Raw genomic sequence first — 20,857 nt, 5'->3', positions numbered from 1 at the left:
TCAGGTGTCCGTTCTTCCTATGGTGACTTCAGACAATTACCTCAAATCCCACCATTTCAGCAGGTTTTCAACCTGGAACTCGCTTGTTCATGCCATTGCTTGCTTAATTCATGTGGCTCAGTCTTTCAAATCAATATCACCCACCAGTTAGAAGCCTTGTAAAGGATGGCACCAATGCAAGCGCGCCTTTACTGCTCCAAACCTGGAAAATGCCAAGAACATGATCATTCGTACCATACAATGTGAGTGTTGCGCCAAAGAAATAGAAAACCTCAACAAAGGTCAACCCATTTCTGGCGACAGCTTGATCCAATCATTGACCAAAATGAGATGTTAATTGGAGGTCATCTTCAAGAAGCCAAGGTCAAAGTGTGGAAGGCTGGGGAGAGTAAACTATTCCTCAGACCAGTTGCGGAGCTAATTCTATTGCTTTCACCAAAAGAGCCTGTAAGTGGCATCAGTTGATGTCAAGTGGGGAGTGTTCTGCCCTCTGGATATAGGGCAGTCTGTTGTGTTATGTACTCTGAATAAGGCAATATGTTTGCATTATGTGCTGGGTTAGTTATAGCACCATCTAGTGGTGGCTGAATTTATAGCTGTGTTTTAAATAGCATTTACCTGTGCCTTTAACAGAAGCAATGCAATGTGGGGTTGAAGCAATGCATCGTGGGAACGAAGCAGTGTATTCTGGGATGAGGGAGATGCCATTTTCCTTTTGTGTATATCATAGGACGCACATGTTATTTTTGTCCTCCTGTTAACCTTTGTTTTCCTGGCACTTCTCTGAGTCGCTATCTGGGTAAAGCATATCTCGTAAGAATCAGTGTTTTCTTGCAATGCAGTGATTTACAGAGGTGTTATTTACTGTTTAGCAGCCAGGAAATGTCATTAACTGTTTATCTGCCAGTTCACAGTAAATGTAATCAGAGACTCATGTATTCCTATGTAATGTTTGCATCACTGTACACGTTCTATAATTGTGTTAGCTGTGTGATCATCTGCCCAATACCTACCCATGTCGTTTGTATTTCTTATAGTTTTACTGCGCATGTTCTATACTGTTCACCAATAAACAAGTTAGACTACAGAGAACAATCTGCTTATTTGGAACATAGAACAGTGGTTTATGCTGTATGCTGAATTGCACACCGTGTCAACGTGTATGAAGGCAGAACAACTGCTGTGAGCTGAAAATTTCATGACAGTATTGTGGTATAGATTATCTTCAGATAACAGCAGCGAAGCTTCTTACTGCACATGCTCACGTGTTATTGGTCAGGTTTCTGTCAAGGAAATATACAGCAGTACTAAAGTGATAACCTTGCTTGACAAACAAGTTTGATTTGCATTTATGTATTTCTTTATTTCTATTTTTTTTTCTATTATCAGAGAACCCATTTATCTCATTGTGCAGCTAACTATGTGCAGTAATACACAAAGGCTACATTAGCCTAAAGATTTGAGATGTATAATATATCTCTACAACAAAAATTACTCTTCAACAAAAGATAAATTCATTTAAGGTGTTCCTATATTTACCATATTTTTCGGATTATAAGAATGTTGAGGAGAAAATTAGGAAAAATTTTTTTTTTTTTTAATAAAATGGTGGTTCTTCTTAAAATTCATGCATCTTATTGATTACCGGGGGTGGTGGATGCGGAAAAGCGGGGTCCTAGGGTTGCTGCTGGAGGAGGCAGAAGTGGTGTGATTGCTGTAGGCCGGGATGAGGGGGTGTGCGGGTGTCCGGTGCTGTGCGGTAGCACCACCGGGCAACTCCTCAACCCAGCCTGCGGCCTGCAGCAACGGTACCAGTAAGGTATGTCAGCATTATAAGATGCACCCCCATTTTCCCCCAAAATTTGGAGGGGAGGAGTGCGTCTTATAATCCGAAAAATGCGGTAATTAGTTTGCAAAAATTTCATTGAAAAATAAAAAAAATTACAAAATATATTGTTTTCTTAGAAAGATTGCCGATAAATATGGTATTGAGCCGATCATAAGTATGTAAGGCTGGGGTCACAAGAGCATGGATTCTCTCATTCTCTCATGCGGGAGAATTGGAATATGCTAATGACACTTAGATCAAACTCTGAGCCGAGTTTGAACAGAGTATCAGCTTTCTGTGATTCGATTGTCTAGTATGAGAGAATCGTAGCGCCGGTGCTGAGAAGAGGGAGAACTTAATTTCTCCATTTTGTCCATTGCCTCAGTCTGCGGAAATCGGACTGCCATCCAATGTTTTACACGCTCCCATAGACTTGAATGGGTGCACGCCATCCAATTTGCGCAGCAAACTCGCATTTAAATTACCACAGTGTGAATAAACACTTATGCATTGCACTTCTACCAATATATGATCTGGCTCAAATTTATGTTTTGGTTTAGATTTTTGCACTTGTACAAAAAGGAGAGTGGCTCCCCTTTTTCGGCAGTCCTTTTTATTTATATAGATTTCATCGGGCAAGTTCCAAACCGAAATCTCCGGAGACTACTCTTAAACAACTTCTTTTTCCACAGCTCACAGCTCCAAACCAATTCCAAGAAATATCAAGCTATCACTGGCAGTGGCAACTACCCAAGCTAAGAGAAGTTTACTTATACCAGAGGGGAGTGGAGAAATTAGAACAGCTGAGATAACTTAGGAGGAGACCTGTAGGAGACAAACATAACAGCTTAACGCTTGCAGCACCAGAACAAGGGAAATCTGCACAGCTAACTGAAAGGCAAAGTAGATTCAACCAGTGCAGGCATGCGTGTAGCCAAACTCTGCAATCTTCTGACCCCTGAAATAAAGGAGAAAACTGTCGCGGGACTCCTGTGCTACTACTATTTATATACTTACTACAGGGTATTTGCTCATTTGGTTTTTAACTTAGGAACTGCTTGTTAAATGGCCACAGTGTGAATGCCCACCTATGCATTACATTTATACCAACATATGCTCGGACTCAATTTTTTTAGGTTTTTCCATAAGTAATTAGTAGAGCACAAGTCACACATGTCCAAATCGGTGCAGGTTTGAGCGTTCGCACCACCACCGAAGAACAAGTTATCACCTATCCTGTGCATAAAAGATGACTTGTTTTCACCAAATTTCCCCTTTAATAAAAATGACAAATGTTCTAGTTTGTGTTTTGTCATAATTGTGACTTTAATGAGTATCATGAAATATTAATTTAATATCAAATAGAAAATAGCAAGCTGATGATACAAAAATTGTCTTGTTCAGTCTTTAGTGTCCTACATGACCTTTATGAATCTACAACCTTACACGAGATGTAGAACTTGGCTTAGTCCCATGAAAACATCTGCTCCCTTTGCAGGTACATTGAGAAGACTTTTCTCTCTGTTGGATTCAGTGTCTAACCTGCGTGCCCTTTCCTGATGGTTCTCCCAAATTATACAACTAGTAAATCAACGTATGGACTGATAACAGCAGGTCCTCTTCCCCTTAGCCTTTCCCGGGCAGTCAGCATGGTGGACTGCTGTGAGGACTACTTCAATCATGTCATCAAATGAGAATGTGCAGGGAAGTTGCCTGAAGGAGACATCTGTATAATTCCCACAATGGAGTCATTTTATAACATTGACAGATGCATCTGTCATATTGGACCTTCAACTAACCTGATAGACGATGGCTTGGCGTTTTAAAGGTTTCCACCAGTATCTGCAGTTCGCTCATGTTACATCCATAAGCCTCCTCCAAGGACAGGTGCTTTTTTTTGCTCTGATTAACATTAAGAAAGTAATTACATTTCATAATTAAACATAAAAGAAAGCCATGTGCTGTCATTTTGTGTTATGGCATTTCGTTGCACATGTACCACCATCACTGCATGAAATTATCAGAAAGCATTTTCTAGTAGGGTTTGTGCCTAGATGTTGTCATTACAAAGTTCTTATAGCGCCCCCATTCTGTGCTTTTCATTCCTTTTTAGAATGGCCATCTAATCTGTCCAGTGCTCTTTTTGGGTGTTAAAGGGAATCTGTTGGTATTTTTTGCTACCTCATCTGAGAGCAGCACAGGGTGCAGCAGTTTTGACACAGAGATTTTAGATTTAATAATGCAGCAAGGCTGAGAATGCTATCCCCGCCCACACCAGGCTCTGTACGTACATAGTCTATAGACAGTGAGCCGTATATCACAGAAGGGGGTGGAGTCAGACGAGTGCCGTCGCGCCAGCCAGTCACAGCAATGATAATCACAAGGTGGTAAAACCTTCAATGTAAGTAAACAACAGTACACAGATTGACATGTGACACATCGTTGAATTCTGTGTTGCAACAACAACCTTATGCTGTCCTCAGTTTACATAACAAAATCCTGATAACAGAAATCTGTCATCGAGTTTTTGCCACCTAATCTGAACACAATATAGAGACAGAGACCTTGATATCAATGGTGTCACTTAATGGACTGCTTGGTGTAGATTTGATTAAAAAAAAATTACTGTTTTATCAGCAGGAGATTATTACTAGAGGACTGGCAAACCGGCTGGCAGGTAGTCCATCGATGCCCCAACCGATTGGTATCTCTCTGCACATGTGCAGTATATATACATATATTCTCCTGCACATCTGTCATTATAACAGATCAATAAAATATTCAATTATACAATAGGTCTATACAGTGGGTACAAAAAGTATTTAGACCCCTTTAAATTTTTCACTCTTTGATTCATTGCAGCCATTTGGTAAATTCAAAAAAGTTCATTTTTTCTCATTAATGTACACTGTGCACCCCATCTTGACTGAAAAAAAAAACAGAAATGTAGTAATTTTTGCAAATTTATTAAAAAAGATAAACTGAAATATCACATGGTCATAAGTATTCAGACCCTTTGCTCAGTATTGAGTAGAAGCACCCTTTTGAGCCATGAGTCTTCTTGGGAATGATGCTTTTTCACACCAGTTGGTGTTGGTGGACAGCCATTTTCAGGTCTCTCCAGAGATGCTCAATTGGGTTTAGGTCAGGGCTCTGGCTTGGCCAGTCAAGAATGGTCACAGCGTTGTACTGAAGCCACTCCTTTGTTATTTTAGCTGTGTGCTTAGGGTCATTGTCTTGTTGGAAGGTGAACCTTCATCCTCTGGAAGAGGTTTTCATCTAGGATATCTCTGTACTTGGCCACATTCATGTTTCCTTCAATTGCAACCAGTTGTCCTGTACCTGCAGCTGAAAAACACCCCCATAGCATGATGCTGCCACCACCATCGTTCACTGTTGGGATTGTATTGGGCAGGTGATGAGCAGTGCCTGGTTTTCTCCACACATAACCGCTTAGAATTATCACCAAAAAGTTCTATCTTCATCTCATTAGATCAGAGAATCTTATTTCTCATAGTCTGAGATTCCTTCATGTGTTTTTTAGCAAACTCTGTGGGCTTTCATATGTCTGGCACTGAGGAGAGGCTTCCGTCAGGCCACTCTGCCATAAAGGCCCGACTGGTGGAGGGCTGCAGTGATAGTTGACTTGGTGGAACTTTCTCCCATTTCTCTACTGTATCTGTGGAGCTCAGCTATAGTGATCTTGGGGTTCTTCTTTATTTCTCTCACCAAGGCTCTTCTCCCACGATTGCTCAGTTTGGCTGGATGGCCAGGTCTAGGAAGACTTCTGGGTGGTCCCAAACTTCTTCCATTTAAGGATTACGGTTGCCATAGTGCCATTAGGAACCTTGAGTACTGCAGAAATTCTTTTGTAACCTTGGCCAGATTTGTGCCTTGCCACAATTCTGTCTCTGAGCTCCTTGGCCAGTTCCTTTGACCTCATGATTCTAATTTGGTCTGACATGCGCTGTGAGGTCTTATATAGACAAGTGTGTGCCTTTACAAATCAAGTCCTATCAGTTTAATTAAACACAGCTGGACTCCAATGAAGGAGTAGAACTCTCTCAAGGAGGAGCACAAGGAAAAGGACAGCATGTGACTTAAATATGAGTTCTGAGCAAAAGGACTGAATACTTATGGCCACGTGATATTTCAGTTTTCTTTTTTAATAAATTTGCAAAAATTTCTACATTTCTGTTTTTTCAGTCAAGATGGGGTGAGGTGTACATTAAAAATGACCTTTTTTGAATTTACCAAATGGCTGCAATGAAACAAAGAGTGAAAAATTTAAAGGGGTCAGAATACTTTCCATACCCACTGTATGTCTGAAAAACCCCAAACAAGACCTCATTTTGCAAACACCCCTTAAAATATTGAAAGCCATAGTCAGGAAGTTTGTCCACTCTTCAGTTACTTCACAGAAATTAACAAAGACCAAAATAAATAAAAAAAGATTTTTGTGTACTCACCGTAAAATCTCTTTCTCTTAGCCTTTAATTGGGGGACACAGAACCGTGGGGTGTTATGCTGCTGTCCACTAGGAGGCGACACTATGCATAATCTGAAAAAGATTAACTTTGGCTCCTCCTCTGCAGTATACACCCCTGGACGGCGTCAGCCTTCTCCAGTTTTGTGCAAAAGCATTAGGAGGAATATACCAGAAACATAACCATAAATGAGCTCAAACAATATGAGAACCCAGCTCAAACAATATGAGAACCCAAACGTAACAACGGCCCGCAAGGGCAACAGGGTGGGAGCTGTGTCCCCCAATTAAAGGCTAAGAGAAAGAGATTTTACGGTGAGTACACAAAAATCTCCTTTACTCTGTCGCCTTATTGGGGGACACAGAACTGTGGGACGTCCCAAAGCAGTCCCTGGGTGGGAAGCAGTGGACGAATATTGTACTGACAGTTCCCTAAATTTGGGGTACTGCCGCCTGCAGGACCCGTCTACCCAGGCTCGCATACCCTGAGGACTGGGTATGCACTCTGTAGTGTTTTGTAAATGTGTGCAGGCTAGTCCAAGTGGCTGTCTTACACACTTGATGTGCCGAGGCTTGATGCTGAATGGCCCAAGAGGCCCCTACCGCCCGCGTAGAGTGAGCCGTGATACCGGCCGGAAGAGCAGAATTGTTAAGGCGGTAAGCTTCTTGAATGGTGGACTTGATCCACCTAGCAAGGGTGGCGTTGAAAGCCGGTAGGCCCTTGCGAACGCCTTCTGGAAGAAGGAAAAGGGAATTAGACTTCCGGAAGGGAGCAGTCCTAGACACGTAAATACGCAATGCCCTGACAAAGTCTAGCGTATGCAGAGCCTTCTCCACTCTATGAACGGGAACCGGGCAAAGAGATGGTAATGAGATTTTCTCATTGAGGTGGAAGGTGGACACAACCTTCGGAAGGAAGGATGGCACTGTACGGAGAACCACCTTGTCCTGATGAAAAACCAGGAAGGGTTGTCTGCAGAAAAGAGCTGAAAGTTCGGACACCCTGCGTAGCGAGGTGATTGCCACCAGGAAAAACCACTTCCTGTGATAGAAAGCGGAGTGAGACCTCCTTTAGGGGTTCAAAAGGAGGTGACTGTAGTGCTGTCAAGACCAGGTTGAGGTCCCACGTCTCCGACGGATGTTTGTAGGGGGGAACTAATCGAGAAACCCCTTGGAGAAAAGTCTTCACTTGCGGATTGTTAGCAAAATGCCTCTGAAAGAGTACTGAAAGCGCTGACACCTGGCTCTTAAGCGAGCCCAGGGATAGCCCGGCGTCCAGGCCTGACTGAAGGAAACCGAGGACCTTTGGAAGAGAATAGGGGAGTGGGATGTGCCCACGAAATTCGCACCATGTGAAGAAAGCCTTCCAGGTACGATAGTAAGTTTTGGCTGAAGTTGGCTTTCGAGCCCTGATCATGGTTTTAACAACGTCCGATGAAAAAACCTGCTTGGGTCAAAAACCAGGTCTCAATGGCCACACCGTCAGATTGAGAGCCCCTGATTTCTGGTGAAAGAACAGGCCTTGTGACAGAAGTTCGGGACGTGTGGGGAGACGCCAGGGAGCGTCTGCTGTGAGTTGCACTACGTCGACGTACCATGTACGCCTGGGCCAGTCTGGAGTGAATAGGATGGTGGGGAACACCCTCTTGTTTGATCTTCCTCAGGACTCTGGAAATCAGGGGAAGGGGTGGAAAAATGTACAGAAGCTGGAACTGGGTCCAGTCCTGAACCAGGGCATCTGCTCCGAGCGACTGCGGATCGCGCGTCCTGGCCATGAAATTGGGAACTTTGTCATTGAGATGGGATGCCATCAGAACCACGTCCGGGGTCCCCCAACGATGGCAGATCTGATGGAAAACTTCGGGATGGAGAGACCACTCCCCCGAGTCCATTCCTTGACGGCTGAGATAGTCGGCTTCCCAGTTGTCCACACCCAGAATGTGGACCGCAGAGAGTACCGACCTCGCATCCTCCGCCCAGTGTAGGATACGTGTTACTTCGTTCATCGTCTGGATGCTGCGGGTGCCACCTTGATGGTTCACGTATGCCACCGCCGTGGCATTGTCCGACTACACTCTGATATGAGAGTCTGCTAGCAAGTGATGGAAGGCTTTCAATGCCAGGAAGATGGCCCGAATTTCCAAGATGTTGATGGGCATGGTCACTTCCATTGGTGACCACTTGCCTTGCGCTCTGTGATGTAGGTGTACCGCGCTCCAACCTGAAAGGCTTGCGCCGGTGGTCAAAACCTTTCAGTGACCGGAGAGAAAAGGATTTTCCCATTGCAAGCGAGGTTGGCTGGAGCCACCAGTGCAGGAACCTCCTGGTTTTCGCTGATAACCGGAACACTCTCTTGAGGGAGAACAGATTCCTGTCCCAGGACTTGAGGATGGGGTCTGAGGTGAATCTGGGCAAATGGTACCGCCTCCATTGCCGCTGCCATCCTGCCCAGTCCGCTCATGGCATACCGGAGAGATCGGGGGAAACCGCGGAGGAGAGTGTGAACTCCCAAACGGAGGGCCAGTGCCTTGTCCCTGGGGAGGATCACCAGACCCCTGGAGATGTCAAATAGCATCCCCAGGAAGGTCAGAGACTGACTTGGGGTAGTCGAGGACTTCTGTAAATTGACTAACCATCCCAGGCGACTCAGAGTGTCGATCGTGATTGAGACTTTGACCTCGCAGTCCTTGAAGGTGGGGGCCTTGATGAGGAGGTCGTCCAGGTATGGAACGACTACTATGCCTCTGGAGTGGAGAACGTCAATGGTAGCTGCCATGTCCTTTGTAAATGTTCTGGGAGCCGTGGCGAGACCAAACGGGAGGGCCACAAACTGGTAATGGTCTTGGTTGATTGCGAGTTTGAGAAATCTCTGATGGGCGAAGCAATCGGTATATGCAAGTATGCGTCCTGTATGTCTATGGAGGCGAGATATTCTCCTTCCTCCATGGACGCAACGATTGACCGGAGGGATTCCATGCGAAGGTGACGAACTCGAACATACTTATTCAGTTGCTTGAGGTCTAGTATGGGTCGGACGCTGCCTCCCTTTTTGGGCACCACAAACAGGTTGGAGTAGAACCCTCGTAAGCGCTCGTCTGCTGGAACCGGTATTATGACTCCTGCTTGCAGGAGGGATGAAACCGCTTGATGGAAGGCTCGAGCTTTGAGTGGAGGTTTTGGAGGAACAGAGAAAAAACCTGTGCGGTGGGCTGGTAGTAAACTCGATTTTGTATCCTGAAGACACTATTTCCTTGACCCACCTGTCTTCTGTAATAGGCAGCCAGACCTGCTGAAAGAGTAGCAGTCATCCGCCTACAAGTAGGCCGAAGCCGCGGCCTAAATTTGATAGCTCATGCCCAGAAGGGCTCCAGGACGGCGCGGTTGTCCGGGGGAGGGTCGGATTCCAACCAGACCCCCCCGGATTGAACGGTAGGCTAGCGGTGGGGGATGAGCGCCACCTGGGCCCTGTGGGGGGTCCCTTTGAGGCGCTATGCAGCTGGTGCTGCCGCAGAGACAGGGGTGCCGGGAACCCCGTCTCTGACAAGTGCCATGCCTGCCTGCACCTCCCCCGGTCCAAACAGGAGCCCGCAGCTGGGCTGGGGTCCCTGGACATGTAAGTGGCCGAATGGTGCCTGGTACAGGCCCTACCTGCGGTGTCTCGACCTAATGCCCCCAGAGGGGGATTAGGGAGGGTGCTGCTGTCACCGTCAGGGGGCTTCGTCCTACCCTCGACCTCAACCCAGAGCCCAAGGAAACTGGGGAAGGAGGGGGGGTTCTCGACTTCGAACCAGTACCCGAGGGACTGGGGAAGGAGCGACATGGGGAAGAACCATCTCGACCTCAACCGGGTACCCCTTAATAGGGGACCGAGGAGGGAGCCATGCCGGGGGGTCTCACTGGAGACCCGCTTTTCTTCATCTGTAATCCGTTGAAAAAAATTAAGGAAAAAAACGGAAGAGAGAAAAAAATCTTAGGTGTGCCTCCTTGCGACACTAAGCAAAAACTGGAGAAGGCTGACGCCGTCCAGGGGTGTATACTGCAGAGGAGGAGCCAAAGTTAATCTTTTTCAGATTATGCATAGTGTCGCCTCCTAGTGGACAGCAGCATAACACCCCACGGTTCTGTGTCCCCCAATAAGGCGACAGAGTAAATTACATTTTTTACACTAAAATGTTGCTTCAGTGTCAGGTTTGTGATTATCATACAGGCTAATAAATATAAAAATAAAACGGACTGCACAATTCATTATAATTTTTTCATGAAAGTAGCAATGTCCTATATATGGTTGGAAGTTGGAAACTACTGTTTCGGTATACAACAGGCCTCGGGAAGGAAGTAGCGCCATTTGTCTTTTGGTGCGTAAATATGAATGGAATATAGACAGCATGTCGCATTTGAAGAGCCCCTAAGGTGTTAAAAACAGCAGAAATCCCTAAAATGTGTCCCAATTTTGGAAACTAGATCCTGTAAGGAATTTATATTTTGGTGCAGTAAGCATTTTGCACAAGTGGTTTTTCCAAGAATTGTGTAACATTTGGACACAATCAAGATATATTACTGTTTTTTCACTAAAATGTTGCTTTAGTTTCATTATTTTTTCATTTTCACAAGTCAAGTCGTAACAGCATGAAATGAACCCAACAGTTTGTTAAGCAATTTTTCGAAAAACCGAGCACTTCCAATATGTGGTTGGAAACTACCCTATGGACACATGACTGAGGTATTGAAGAAAGCCCTCACTCAGTCCCAGATCACAAAATAATGGAGATGCTATGGGTCTCGGAAAATGTTGCCTTTTTTTTTTAAACAAATTTTGGATTTTTTTTGCCACTTAATTAAAAAAGAACCTAGACATCTTTGGTGTCTATGAACCTGTCATGACCTGGAAAATAAAAAAAAACAACTGTGGAATTGCACCTTTTTGTAATTTCACCGCACTTGGAATTTTCTTCCCATTTTCGAGTACATTATATGTTAAAACCAATGGTGTCATTCAAAAGTACAACTTGTCCCGCAAAAATCAAGCCCTGACAAGGCCATATTGACTGAAAAATAAAAAAGTTATGGCTCTGGGAAGACGGGGAGCAAAAAACGAAAACGTAAAAACTGAAAAACATCCCGGTCATGAAGGGGTTAAAGGAGACCATAATTTTTACTATATGCAGCAATGCGGTAGTTCAAGTCAAAAAAAGTTTGAAAATATGAAAAAAAAAAAACAACCCATAAAAGTTCAAAATCATCCCCCATTCAAAAGTCAAACTCATCCCGCAAGAAACAAGTCCTCATACTTCTATGTGGATAAAAAAGTAAAAAAAAAAGTTATGGCTCCTGGAGGAAGGGGGAGGACAAAATTTTAACAAATATAAAAATCTCATGAATTTGTACCTTTTCAAGTTTCAGTTCCATTGTGCCCAAGCTTTCTTCTGAGGTCTTCAGTTTCATAGTCTGATCTATAATCATTCTGTTTTGCTTCTCAATTTCCGCTTTAAACTCCTTCACCATATAGGAATACTCCTTCTCCAAACTGGAATTAAGATGAAAAAAAATATATAGAAGTAGGCTATGTGCCCACGTTGCGTTTTAAAACGCAGACTAAAAACCAGACTCCTTCCCAGAAATCGCGCGTTTTTTTCCGCGCGATTCTGTTTGCGATTTTGCCGCGATTGAATCTGTTTGCGATTTGAAGCATCGCTTGGAAAATGATTGACAGGTTGGTCACACTCATCAAACATAGTGTTTGACAAGTGTGACCAGGTTTTTACTATTGAGGCCGCCTATGCGGCATCAATAGTAAAAGATAAAATGTTAAAAATGATAAAAAAAAAAAAATAGGGGTATATTTACCTTCCGACGTCCCGCGCTGCATTCCCGGCCTAAGCGTTCCCAGCGATGCCTTGCGAGACCTGTGATGACGTTGGTCTCGCGTTACTATAGCGATCTCGCGAGACCGCTAGAGTCACGCGAGACTACGTCATCACAGGACCTTGCCGCAAGGCATTACTGGGAACGCTTAGGCCGGGAATGCAGCGCGGGACGTCGGAAGGTAAATATACCCCGATTTTTTCTTTTTTATTCTTTTTTTACAGGGGTATGGTACCCAGGGCCTGGAGGACAGTCTCCTCTCCTCCACACCGTGGGTACCAACCGCACATGAGACGCTTAACTTCCCGCATGGTGGGCATAGCCACATGCGGGAAGTAAGCGATTCTCATGCATTCCTATGGGTGCGGAATCGCGGCAATTCTTTGCGATTCCGCACAAAAGAATGAGCATGCTGCGATTTTTTCCGCGATGCGATTCCGCCGCGGAAAAAAGCGCAGAATTAGCACAGCATGTGCGGAATGCCATAGGAATGCATGGGGGGCGTTCTGTACACGATTTTTAAACATTTTCACAGCGTTTTCGCGCCGAAAATCGCGGCAAAACCGCTTAAAAATCGCATCGTGGGCACACAGCCGTAATGTGATGTAGTAGAACTTCAGAAATGTATAAAAGTCTATAGAATACTACATAAGATATTCAAGCTACGATGATACAAATGTCCGAAAATTAATTGAAAACTGAAATTACAAGTGTTGTTCTAATCTTCTGTTTTCAAGAGCGCACTGCTCCTCTTCCTCTCTTTTGGCTTTCAGTTTCCTGGTGAGCAGTGCGCTCCTAAAGACTTAGGCCGGGGTCACACTGGCGAGGAATACAGCCGAGTGAGAGGCGCTAAAAGCACGCATTAGACACGGACCAATGATTCTCTATGGGGTCCCTCGCACCAGCCGTATATTTCTCATCCGTATTCTACGCTCCGTGCCAATCGCAGCATGCTGCGATTGTCAGCGTACTACAGCCGTAGTCAGCGTCGGACTGGAACACCTTGGGCCCACCAGAGAAAATCATTCTTGGGGCCCACTATGTAGCTGCATAGAGTTAAATACCAGACCACCAATTGTGCGGTAAAACACGCTAATATCCGGGTATAATATAAGGTTGTACATGTCTTAATTATGTAGCAGGAGTTGGGGTAGCCCCCTCATAGAATATAAAGCAGCCCCCTCATAGAATATAATGTAGACCCCTCATAGAATATAATGCAGCCTCCTCATAGAATATAATGCAGCCATCTCATAGAATATAATACTGCCCCCCTCATAGGGTATAATGCACCCCCTCATAGGGTATAATGCACCCCCTCATAGGGTATAATGCACCCCCTCATAGGGTATAATGCTGCCCCCTCATAGGGTATAATACTGCCCCCCTCATAGGGTATAATACTGCCCCCCTCATAGGGTATAATACTGCCCCCCTCATAGGGAATAATGCACCCCCTCATAGGGAATAATGGATATAGAGATAGATATAGAGATAATAGCTAGATATAGAGATATGTATAGAGATAGATAGATATAGAGTTAGAAAGATAGATAGATATAGAGAGAGATATAGAGATAGATAGAGATAGCTAGATAGATAGATGGATAGATAGATGGATAGATAGATAGAGATAATAGAGATAATAGATAGATATAATAGATAGATATAGAGATAGATGGATAGATCAATAGATAGATAGATAAAGAGAGAGCGATAGAGATAGATAGATAATGAGATATAGAGATAGATATAGAGATATAGTGTTAGATAGAAAGATAGATATAGAGATAGATAGATATAGAGATAGATATGGATATAGAGATAACAGATAGATATAGAGATAACAGATAGATATAGAGATAGATAGATAGATAGATATAGAGATAGATATAGAGATAGATAGATAGATATAGAGATAATATATAGATAGATAGATAGATAGATATAGAGATAATATATAGATAGCTATAGAGAGAGAGATATAGAGATAGATATAGAGAGAAACAGATATAGATATAGAGATAGATATAGAGATAGATAGGTAGATAGATATAGAGATAATAGATAGATATAGAGATAGATAGATATAGATATAAAGATAGATAGAGATAGAGAGAGCGGTAGATAGAGAGAGATAGATATAGAGAGAGATAGATACAGAGATCGATAAATAGAGAGATAGATATAGATAATGGATAGAGATAGATAGATAAAGATAGATAATAAATATAGAGATAACAGATAGATATAGAGATAGAGTAAGATAGAAAGATATAGAGATAGGTAGATATAGATAATAGAGATAGCTAGATAGATAGACATAATAGATAGATATAGATATAGATAGATATAGACATAGATAGATAGATATAGAGATAGATGTAGAGATAGAAAGATAGATATAGAGATAGAGCGATAGAGAGATAGAGATAGATATTGATAATAGATAGAGATAAATAGATAGAGAAAGATAGATAGATATAGAGATAGCAAGATAGATAGATATACAGAGATAGATATAGAGATAGAGATAAATAGATAGATATAGAGAGAGATATAGAGAGAAATAGATATAGATATAGAGATAATAGATATATATAGAGATAGATAGATATAGATATAGAGAGAGATAGATACAGAGAAAAGATATAGAGATAAATAGATAGAGAAAGATAGATAGATATATAGATATAGAGATAGAGTGATAGATAGATATACAGAGAGATAGATATAGAGATAGATAGAGATATATAGATAGATAGCTATAGAGAGAGATATAGAGATAGATATAGAGATAGAGCGATAGATAGCGAGAGATATAGAGATAGATAGATACAGAGAAAAGATATAGAGATAGATAACGGATAGATAAATAGATAGATAGGTATAGAGATAGATAGATATAGATCTTAGATAGAGATATATATAGATAAAGATAGATAGATAATAAATATAGAGATAATAGATATAGAGATAGATAGAGTAAGATAGATAGATAGATAGATAGACATAATAGATAGATATAGAGATATATATAGAAAGATATAGAGATAGATAGATAGATATAGAGATAGATGTAGAGATAGAAAGATAGATATAAAGATAGAGCGATAGATAGAGATAGATATATAAATAGATAGATATAGATAATAGATAGTGATAGATATAGAGATAGATAGATATAGATAATAGATAGAGATAGAAAGATAGATATAAGAGAGATAGAGAGAGAGATATATAGAGAGAGATAGATAGAGAGAGAGAGACAGATAGGGAGAGCGAGAGAGATATAAAAAAAAAGCAAAACACAATACTCACCTCTCCTCCTCGCTCCCACGCTGATCCCGGCTTCAGTGTCAGGAGCTGCCCCCTCTGCCAGACACACAGCGGGTGCGCGATGTAGTGACGTCATCGCGCACTGGCTGTGAGCCAGGAGCAGAGAGAACTGAGGGCGGCGCCGGCCCTGATTTACAGCTGTAGTCTGCAGAGCGGCTTACTGGGCTGGGGGCGGGGCCTCTGGGGGTGGAGACCTGAAATGAGATTCACTGCTTCGCAGTGAATATTCATTTCTCTTTAGCAGCGGGGACAGGGGCTCCTGCCTCCTGACACCCGCTGCTGCTCCGCTGGCAGGGGCCCCCATAGCAGCTGCATGGTGTGCGACACACCACTGGCTGGGGGCCCCTGGAGCAGCGGGGGCCCTAGGCAACTGCTGGCCCTGTATGCCAGCAGGTGCCAGGGCCCACCAGATGCCAGGGCCCACCGGAGAATCCTCCGGTTCTCCGGTGGGCCAGTCCGACGCTGGCCGTAGTACGCCAATGCAAGTCTATGGGTGAGCAAAAAATACGGATTACACACGGACCACACATGTGACTTGCGAGAAATACGCACCCGGTGTCTTTTAGCAAAGCCGGCAATTCAGTGCGCTATACAGTAATCTCACACTGACAGTTTTAATAAAGAAACGAAAGAATAGATATAGACACATAGAATACATATATATCTATATATATGCATTCGATGTGTCTATATCTAATCTTTGGTTTCTGTTATAAAATCTGTCATAGGGATCCATTATATGTCCATTTTGCAAGCCTGCGAGAAAATCTCGCCATACTGATGCCATACGGATTACATACGGATGCTTACATGCGCAAAATACGCGACCACACCCTTGATTACGGATGACATACGGAGCACTATTTAGGGGCCATTCATCCGTATTACGCATGTAAAATACTGACCGTATTTTGCGTTGGTTAGTGTGACACCGGCCTAACAGTTCAGATCATAGGCATGGTCATGCCTCTAGTCTGAACTGTACGCTCTCATATGCTGCAAGCCAGTGGCAAATTTTCCCTTGCAACATCGGAGAAGTACAATGGCACTAAAGCTTGCCGGATCCAATGCATCGGTCAGCTTCAGAGCTGCACTCCTAGACTAGGAAACCGGTCACCTTTGACAGGTTGCTGAAGTGGATGGTATCCTAGGCATTGAGCAGTAAACTATAAAATTAAAAACCCTTCCATCTTTGAGACCTGAGAGAATTTTTTTTCCCAACTCTTATCAATGTCGGCATTGGTGAAGATGCAACCACGGAGACCACCAATGGCTAGGCGCACTGTCGTATGCTCGCCTCTTAATTTTTTTTTCCCCTCACGCCTACAAGACTAGACAACAATAGTGTAATGTCAACAAAAGCTACATTCATGTAATAAAAGTCGAGATCTCATAGTTGGGCTTCTATCAAACACACAGTGCTGAAATATCCTAAAGAAATGTATATTAAACGTCTTTTGTTCCTAGTTTCCCAGGAGAATATTGCAATGGATCAACTATTATCTGTGTCAGCGGCGGCGGCTGTCGTTGGAAGTGCTTACTTGCGGAGCTGGCAGTCTACTTAGAGTGGCTACCGCAGGGTACTACACAGTCACCTCTTATTGATCTGAATAGGAGGTGGATGTATAATACCCTGTGGCAGCCACTACAAGTGGATGGCCAGCTCCGCAAGTAAGCACTTCAGGTCGGCGGCTGTTGCCACCGATAACACCTGATCGTCGGGGGTGTCGGATGCAGGCCGATCAGACATTGATGACCTACCTAAGGATAGGCCACCAATGTAAAAGTAGCAGATAATCTTTTTAATTATTAATATTATTACACTTACTCGTGCAGTTTTCCTGCCAATTCTTCTGAAGTCGCCTTTTCTCTTTTATAGGCATTTTCAACTTCTCTAAACTGACTTCTGATGAGGTCTAAATCTGATGTGGTTTGTGCCTGGCCAGCCTTCTCCACTTGTAGTGAACCTTCAAGATCCCGAATGCGGAGCTGGGACAAAAAAAAAAAAAAAGGACCCTATTAATTATACAGTGCATCAAGTCATTCTGATCTGCAGAGCAATGGTAGTAAGTTGTCCATACATGGCAAGTTTATTGCTACGATCCAAATTGTTTTATAAACATAGGTCTTCTTATATCAAAACTGTTTGGCCTATGTTCACATGTTGCGTATTTGCTGTGATTTTTTTTTTGCAGCCAAAGCCTGATCTCTTGGCTGTAAAAAAGCTGCATCCAAGACGCAACTGCATTCAGGATCCCAAAGTTCAGCTTTGCTTCCAGCTTGCCAGCAAAAATACCACAAGGTGTTACTCCCCCAATGTAAGACATAAAACAATTTTGGAAAAAAAAAGGGCAACTTGATCAAACTATTTAGGAGTTTCACTTAGCGACGCACCAGCGATCCCGACAACGATACGACCTGTAAGGATCGCTGGTGCGTCGCTAAATGGTCGCTAGTAAGCTGCCAAACAGGCAGATCTCTTCAGCGACGCAGCAACGATCCAGCAGCGATCAAACACAGCGATGCGTGCTGGCCAGCAGGATGCCGACGACAAAAAAATGGCCCAGGACATTCCTGCACGATCAGCGATATCCAGCAGGGGGGCCGGTCGCTGCTGCGTCACATGTAGCGAGATCGCTGTTGCGCCACAAAATCGGTGACGCATTAGTGATCTCACTAGCGATCTCGCTATGTGAGACGGGGCCTTAAGAGGTTTTTGTTTATTAGGTAAGACATTGTTTAAATTTAACACATATCATTAATTTAATTATTACTAATTCAATTAAAACTATGCTTGGAGTTGGAAGAAACTAAAGGATTGCTTTTGCAGCTTAATGACCGGGCCAATTTTTACAATTCTGACCACTGTCACTTTATGAGGTAATAACTCTGGAACGCTTTAACGGATCCAGCTGATTCTGAGAATGTTTTATCGTGACATATTGTTCTACATGTTAGTGGTAACATTTCTTCGATATAACTTGCGTTTATTTATTTAAAAAAAAAAAAACAGAATTATGGCGAAAATTTATAAAATTTTGCAATTTTCAAACTTTTAATTTTTATGCCCTTAAATCACAGAGATATGTCACACAAAATGCTTATTAAATAACATTTCCCACATGTCTACTTTACATTAACACAATTTTGGAACCAACATTTTTTTTTGTTAGGAAGTTATAAGGGTTAAAAGTTGACCAGCAATTTCTCATTTTTACAACAAAATCATTTTTTTAGGAACCACATCACATTTGAAGTCATTTTGAGGGGTGTATATGACAGAAAATGCCCAAAAGTGGCACCATTCTAAAAACTGCACCCCTCAAGGTGCTCAAAACCACACTCAAGAAGTTTATTAACCCTTTACATGCTACACAGGAACTGAAGCAATGTGGAAGGAAAAAAATTAACATTTTCTTTTTTTAACAAACATTTTACTTCAGAACCATTTTTTTTTTTATTTTCACAAGTGTAAGAGAAAATGAACCACAAGATTTGTTGTGCAATTTCTCCTGACTATGCCAATACCCTATGTATGGTGGTAAACCACTATTTGGGCACACGGCAGGGCTTGAAATGGAAGGAGCGTCGTTTTACTTTTTCAATGAAGAATTGGCTGGAAATGAGATCGGACACCATGACACGTTTGGAAAGCCCCTGATGTGCCTAAACAATGGAAAACCCCCCCAAGTGACCCCATTTTGGAAACTAGACCTCCTAAGGAATGTATGTAGATGTGTGGTGAGCACTTTAAACGACTAAGTGTTTCACTTAAGTTTATAACGCAGAGCTGTGAAAATAAAAAATTATTTTTTCCACAAAAATTATTTTTTAGTCCCCAATTTTTTATTTTCACATGGGTAACAGGTTAAGTTGGACCCCAAAAAGTTGTTGTGCAATTTGTCCTGAGTAGAGTTGAGCGAAACGGGTCGAAAAAATTCAAAAGTCGCCGACTTTTGGCAAAGTCGGGTTTTTAGAATGGTGCCACTTTTGGGCATTTTCTGTCATATACACCCCTCAAAATAACTTCAAATGTGATGTGGTCCCTAAAAAAATGATTTTGTTGTAAAAATGAGAAATTGCTGGTCAACTTTTAACCCTTATAACTTCCTAACAAAAAAAAATGTTGGTTCCAAAATTGTGTTAATGTAAAGTAGACATGTGGGAAATGTTATTTAATAAGCATTTTGTGTGACATATCGCTGTGATTTAAGGGCATAAAAATTAAAAGTTTGAAAATTGCAAAATTTTATAAATTTTCGCCATAATTCTGTTTTTTTCATGAAACGAAACCCGACCCTAGGATGAGGTCGGCCACGAGGTCGGCGACTTACGCGCCAAAGTAGCGTTTCAAAAGTTTATTTTGCGCTCTTTTTCAGCCAATCAGGATCCACGGACACTGTGGGCAACGTGATGACATAGGCACGGGTCACCACCATCTTTCAGAAGGGCATGCAAGTGATTGGCTTGCTTTGGTGGGCGTCACAGGGGGTGTAAAAGGGCGTGCACGCCGACCGCCATCTTACTTCTGCCGATCTTAGTATAGGGAGAGGTTGCTGCTGATTCTGTAGGGAGAGCGTTAGGCAGGGAAGACAAAAAAACTGCTTCTGCTGCTAGCGATTTGGCCTGCACAACACACCAGTCACTGTGTGTGCAGTGCAAGGGGAGGCTATATAGTGGTGTATCAGTGGTGTTGGTTGTTGGGCTGCCTTCTAAGGCTTCCTGACATTCCTGCATTGCTGTTTACCCACTGCTCCGCAAACTGCTTTTTTAAAAGCAATCCCAATTTTTTTTTTTTGTCCTGCTGAGAAGAAAAAAAAACTGCTTCTGCTGCTAGCAATTTGGCCTGCACAACACACCAGTCACTGTGTGTGCAGTGCAAGGGGAGGCTATATAGTGGTGTATCAGTGGTGTTGGTTGTTGGGCTGCCTTCTAAGGCTTCCTGACATTCCTGCATTGCTGTTTACCCACTGCTCCGCAAACTGCTTTTTTAAAAGCAATCCAATCTCCCTTATCCTCTAGTCACTTTTGTCACAGCTGTGCCATCGAGCCTGTCACATAGCGCTCAGATATTCATTGGGCCTCACACAATCCAAAAGTGTCCAGTGTCCAAAAGTGTGTTCAGAGATTCAAAATCTCCCTTATCCTCTAGTCACTTTGGTCACAGCTGTGCCATCGAGCCTGTCACATAGCGCTCAGATATCAGTGGGCCTCACACAATCCAAAAGTGTCCATCCAGTGTCCAAAAGTGTGTGCAGAGATTCAAAATCTCCCTTATCCTCTAGTCACTTTGGTCACAGCTGTGCCATCGAGCCTGTCACATAGCGCTCAGATATCAGTGG

General features: G+C 42.9%; 1 protein-coding gene across 2 annotated transcripts in view; it reads right to left on the bottom strand.

Annotated features, from left to right (window-relative positions):
* The window catches only part of CCDC171 (coiled-coil domain containing 171), a 204,034-nt gene that overhangs the window by 90,753 nt on the left and 92,424 nt on the right, over positions 1-20,857 (bottom strand). Inside the window, exons 8-10 of one of the 2 annotated variants that reach the window (XM_073552466.1) lie at positions 17,344-17,504; positions 11,700-11,838; positions 3,628-3,730 (exon numbers count right to left, since the gene is read on the bottom strand). In XM_073552466.1, coding sequence (XP_073408567.1) covers positions 3,628-3,730; positions 11,700-11,838; positions 17,344-17,504 — 403 coding nt within the window. The remainder of the gene's footprint in view (positions 1-3,627; positions 3,731-11,699; positions 11,839-17,343; positions 17,505-20,857) is intronic. The other variant, XM_073552467.1, reaches the window with a different exon arrangement.

The sequence above is a fragment of the Dendrobates tinctorius genome, unplaced genomic scaffold (genome assembly GCF_039654945.1).
Source record: "Dendrobates tinctorius isolate UK_male_01 unplaced genomic scaffold, ASM3965494v1 ptg000191l, whole genome shotgun sequence".
NCBI lineage: Eukaryota > Metazoa > Chordata > Amphibia > Anura > Dendrobatidae > Dendrobates > Dendrobates tinctorius.
The sequence above is the reverse complement of the archived record's forward strand: the minus strand, read 5'-3'. Positions and strand labels throughout refer to the sequence as shown.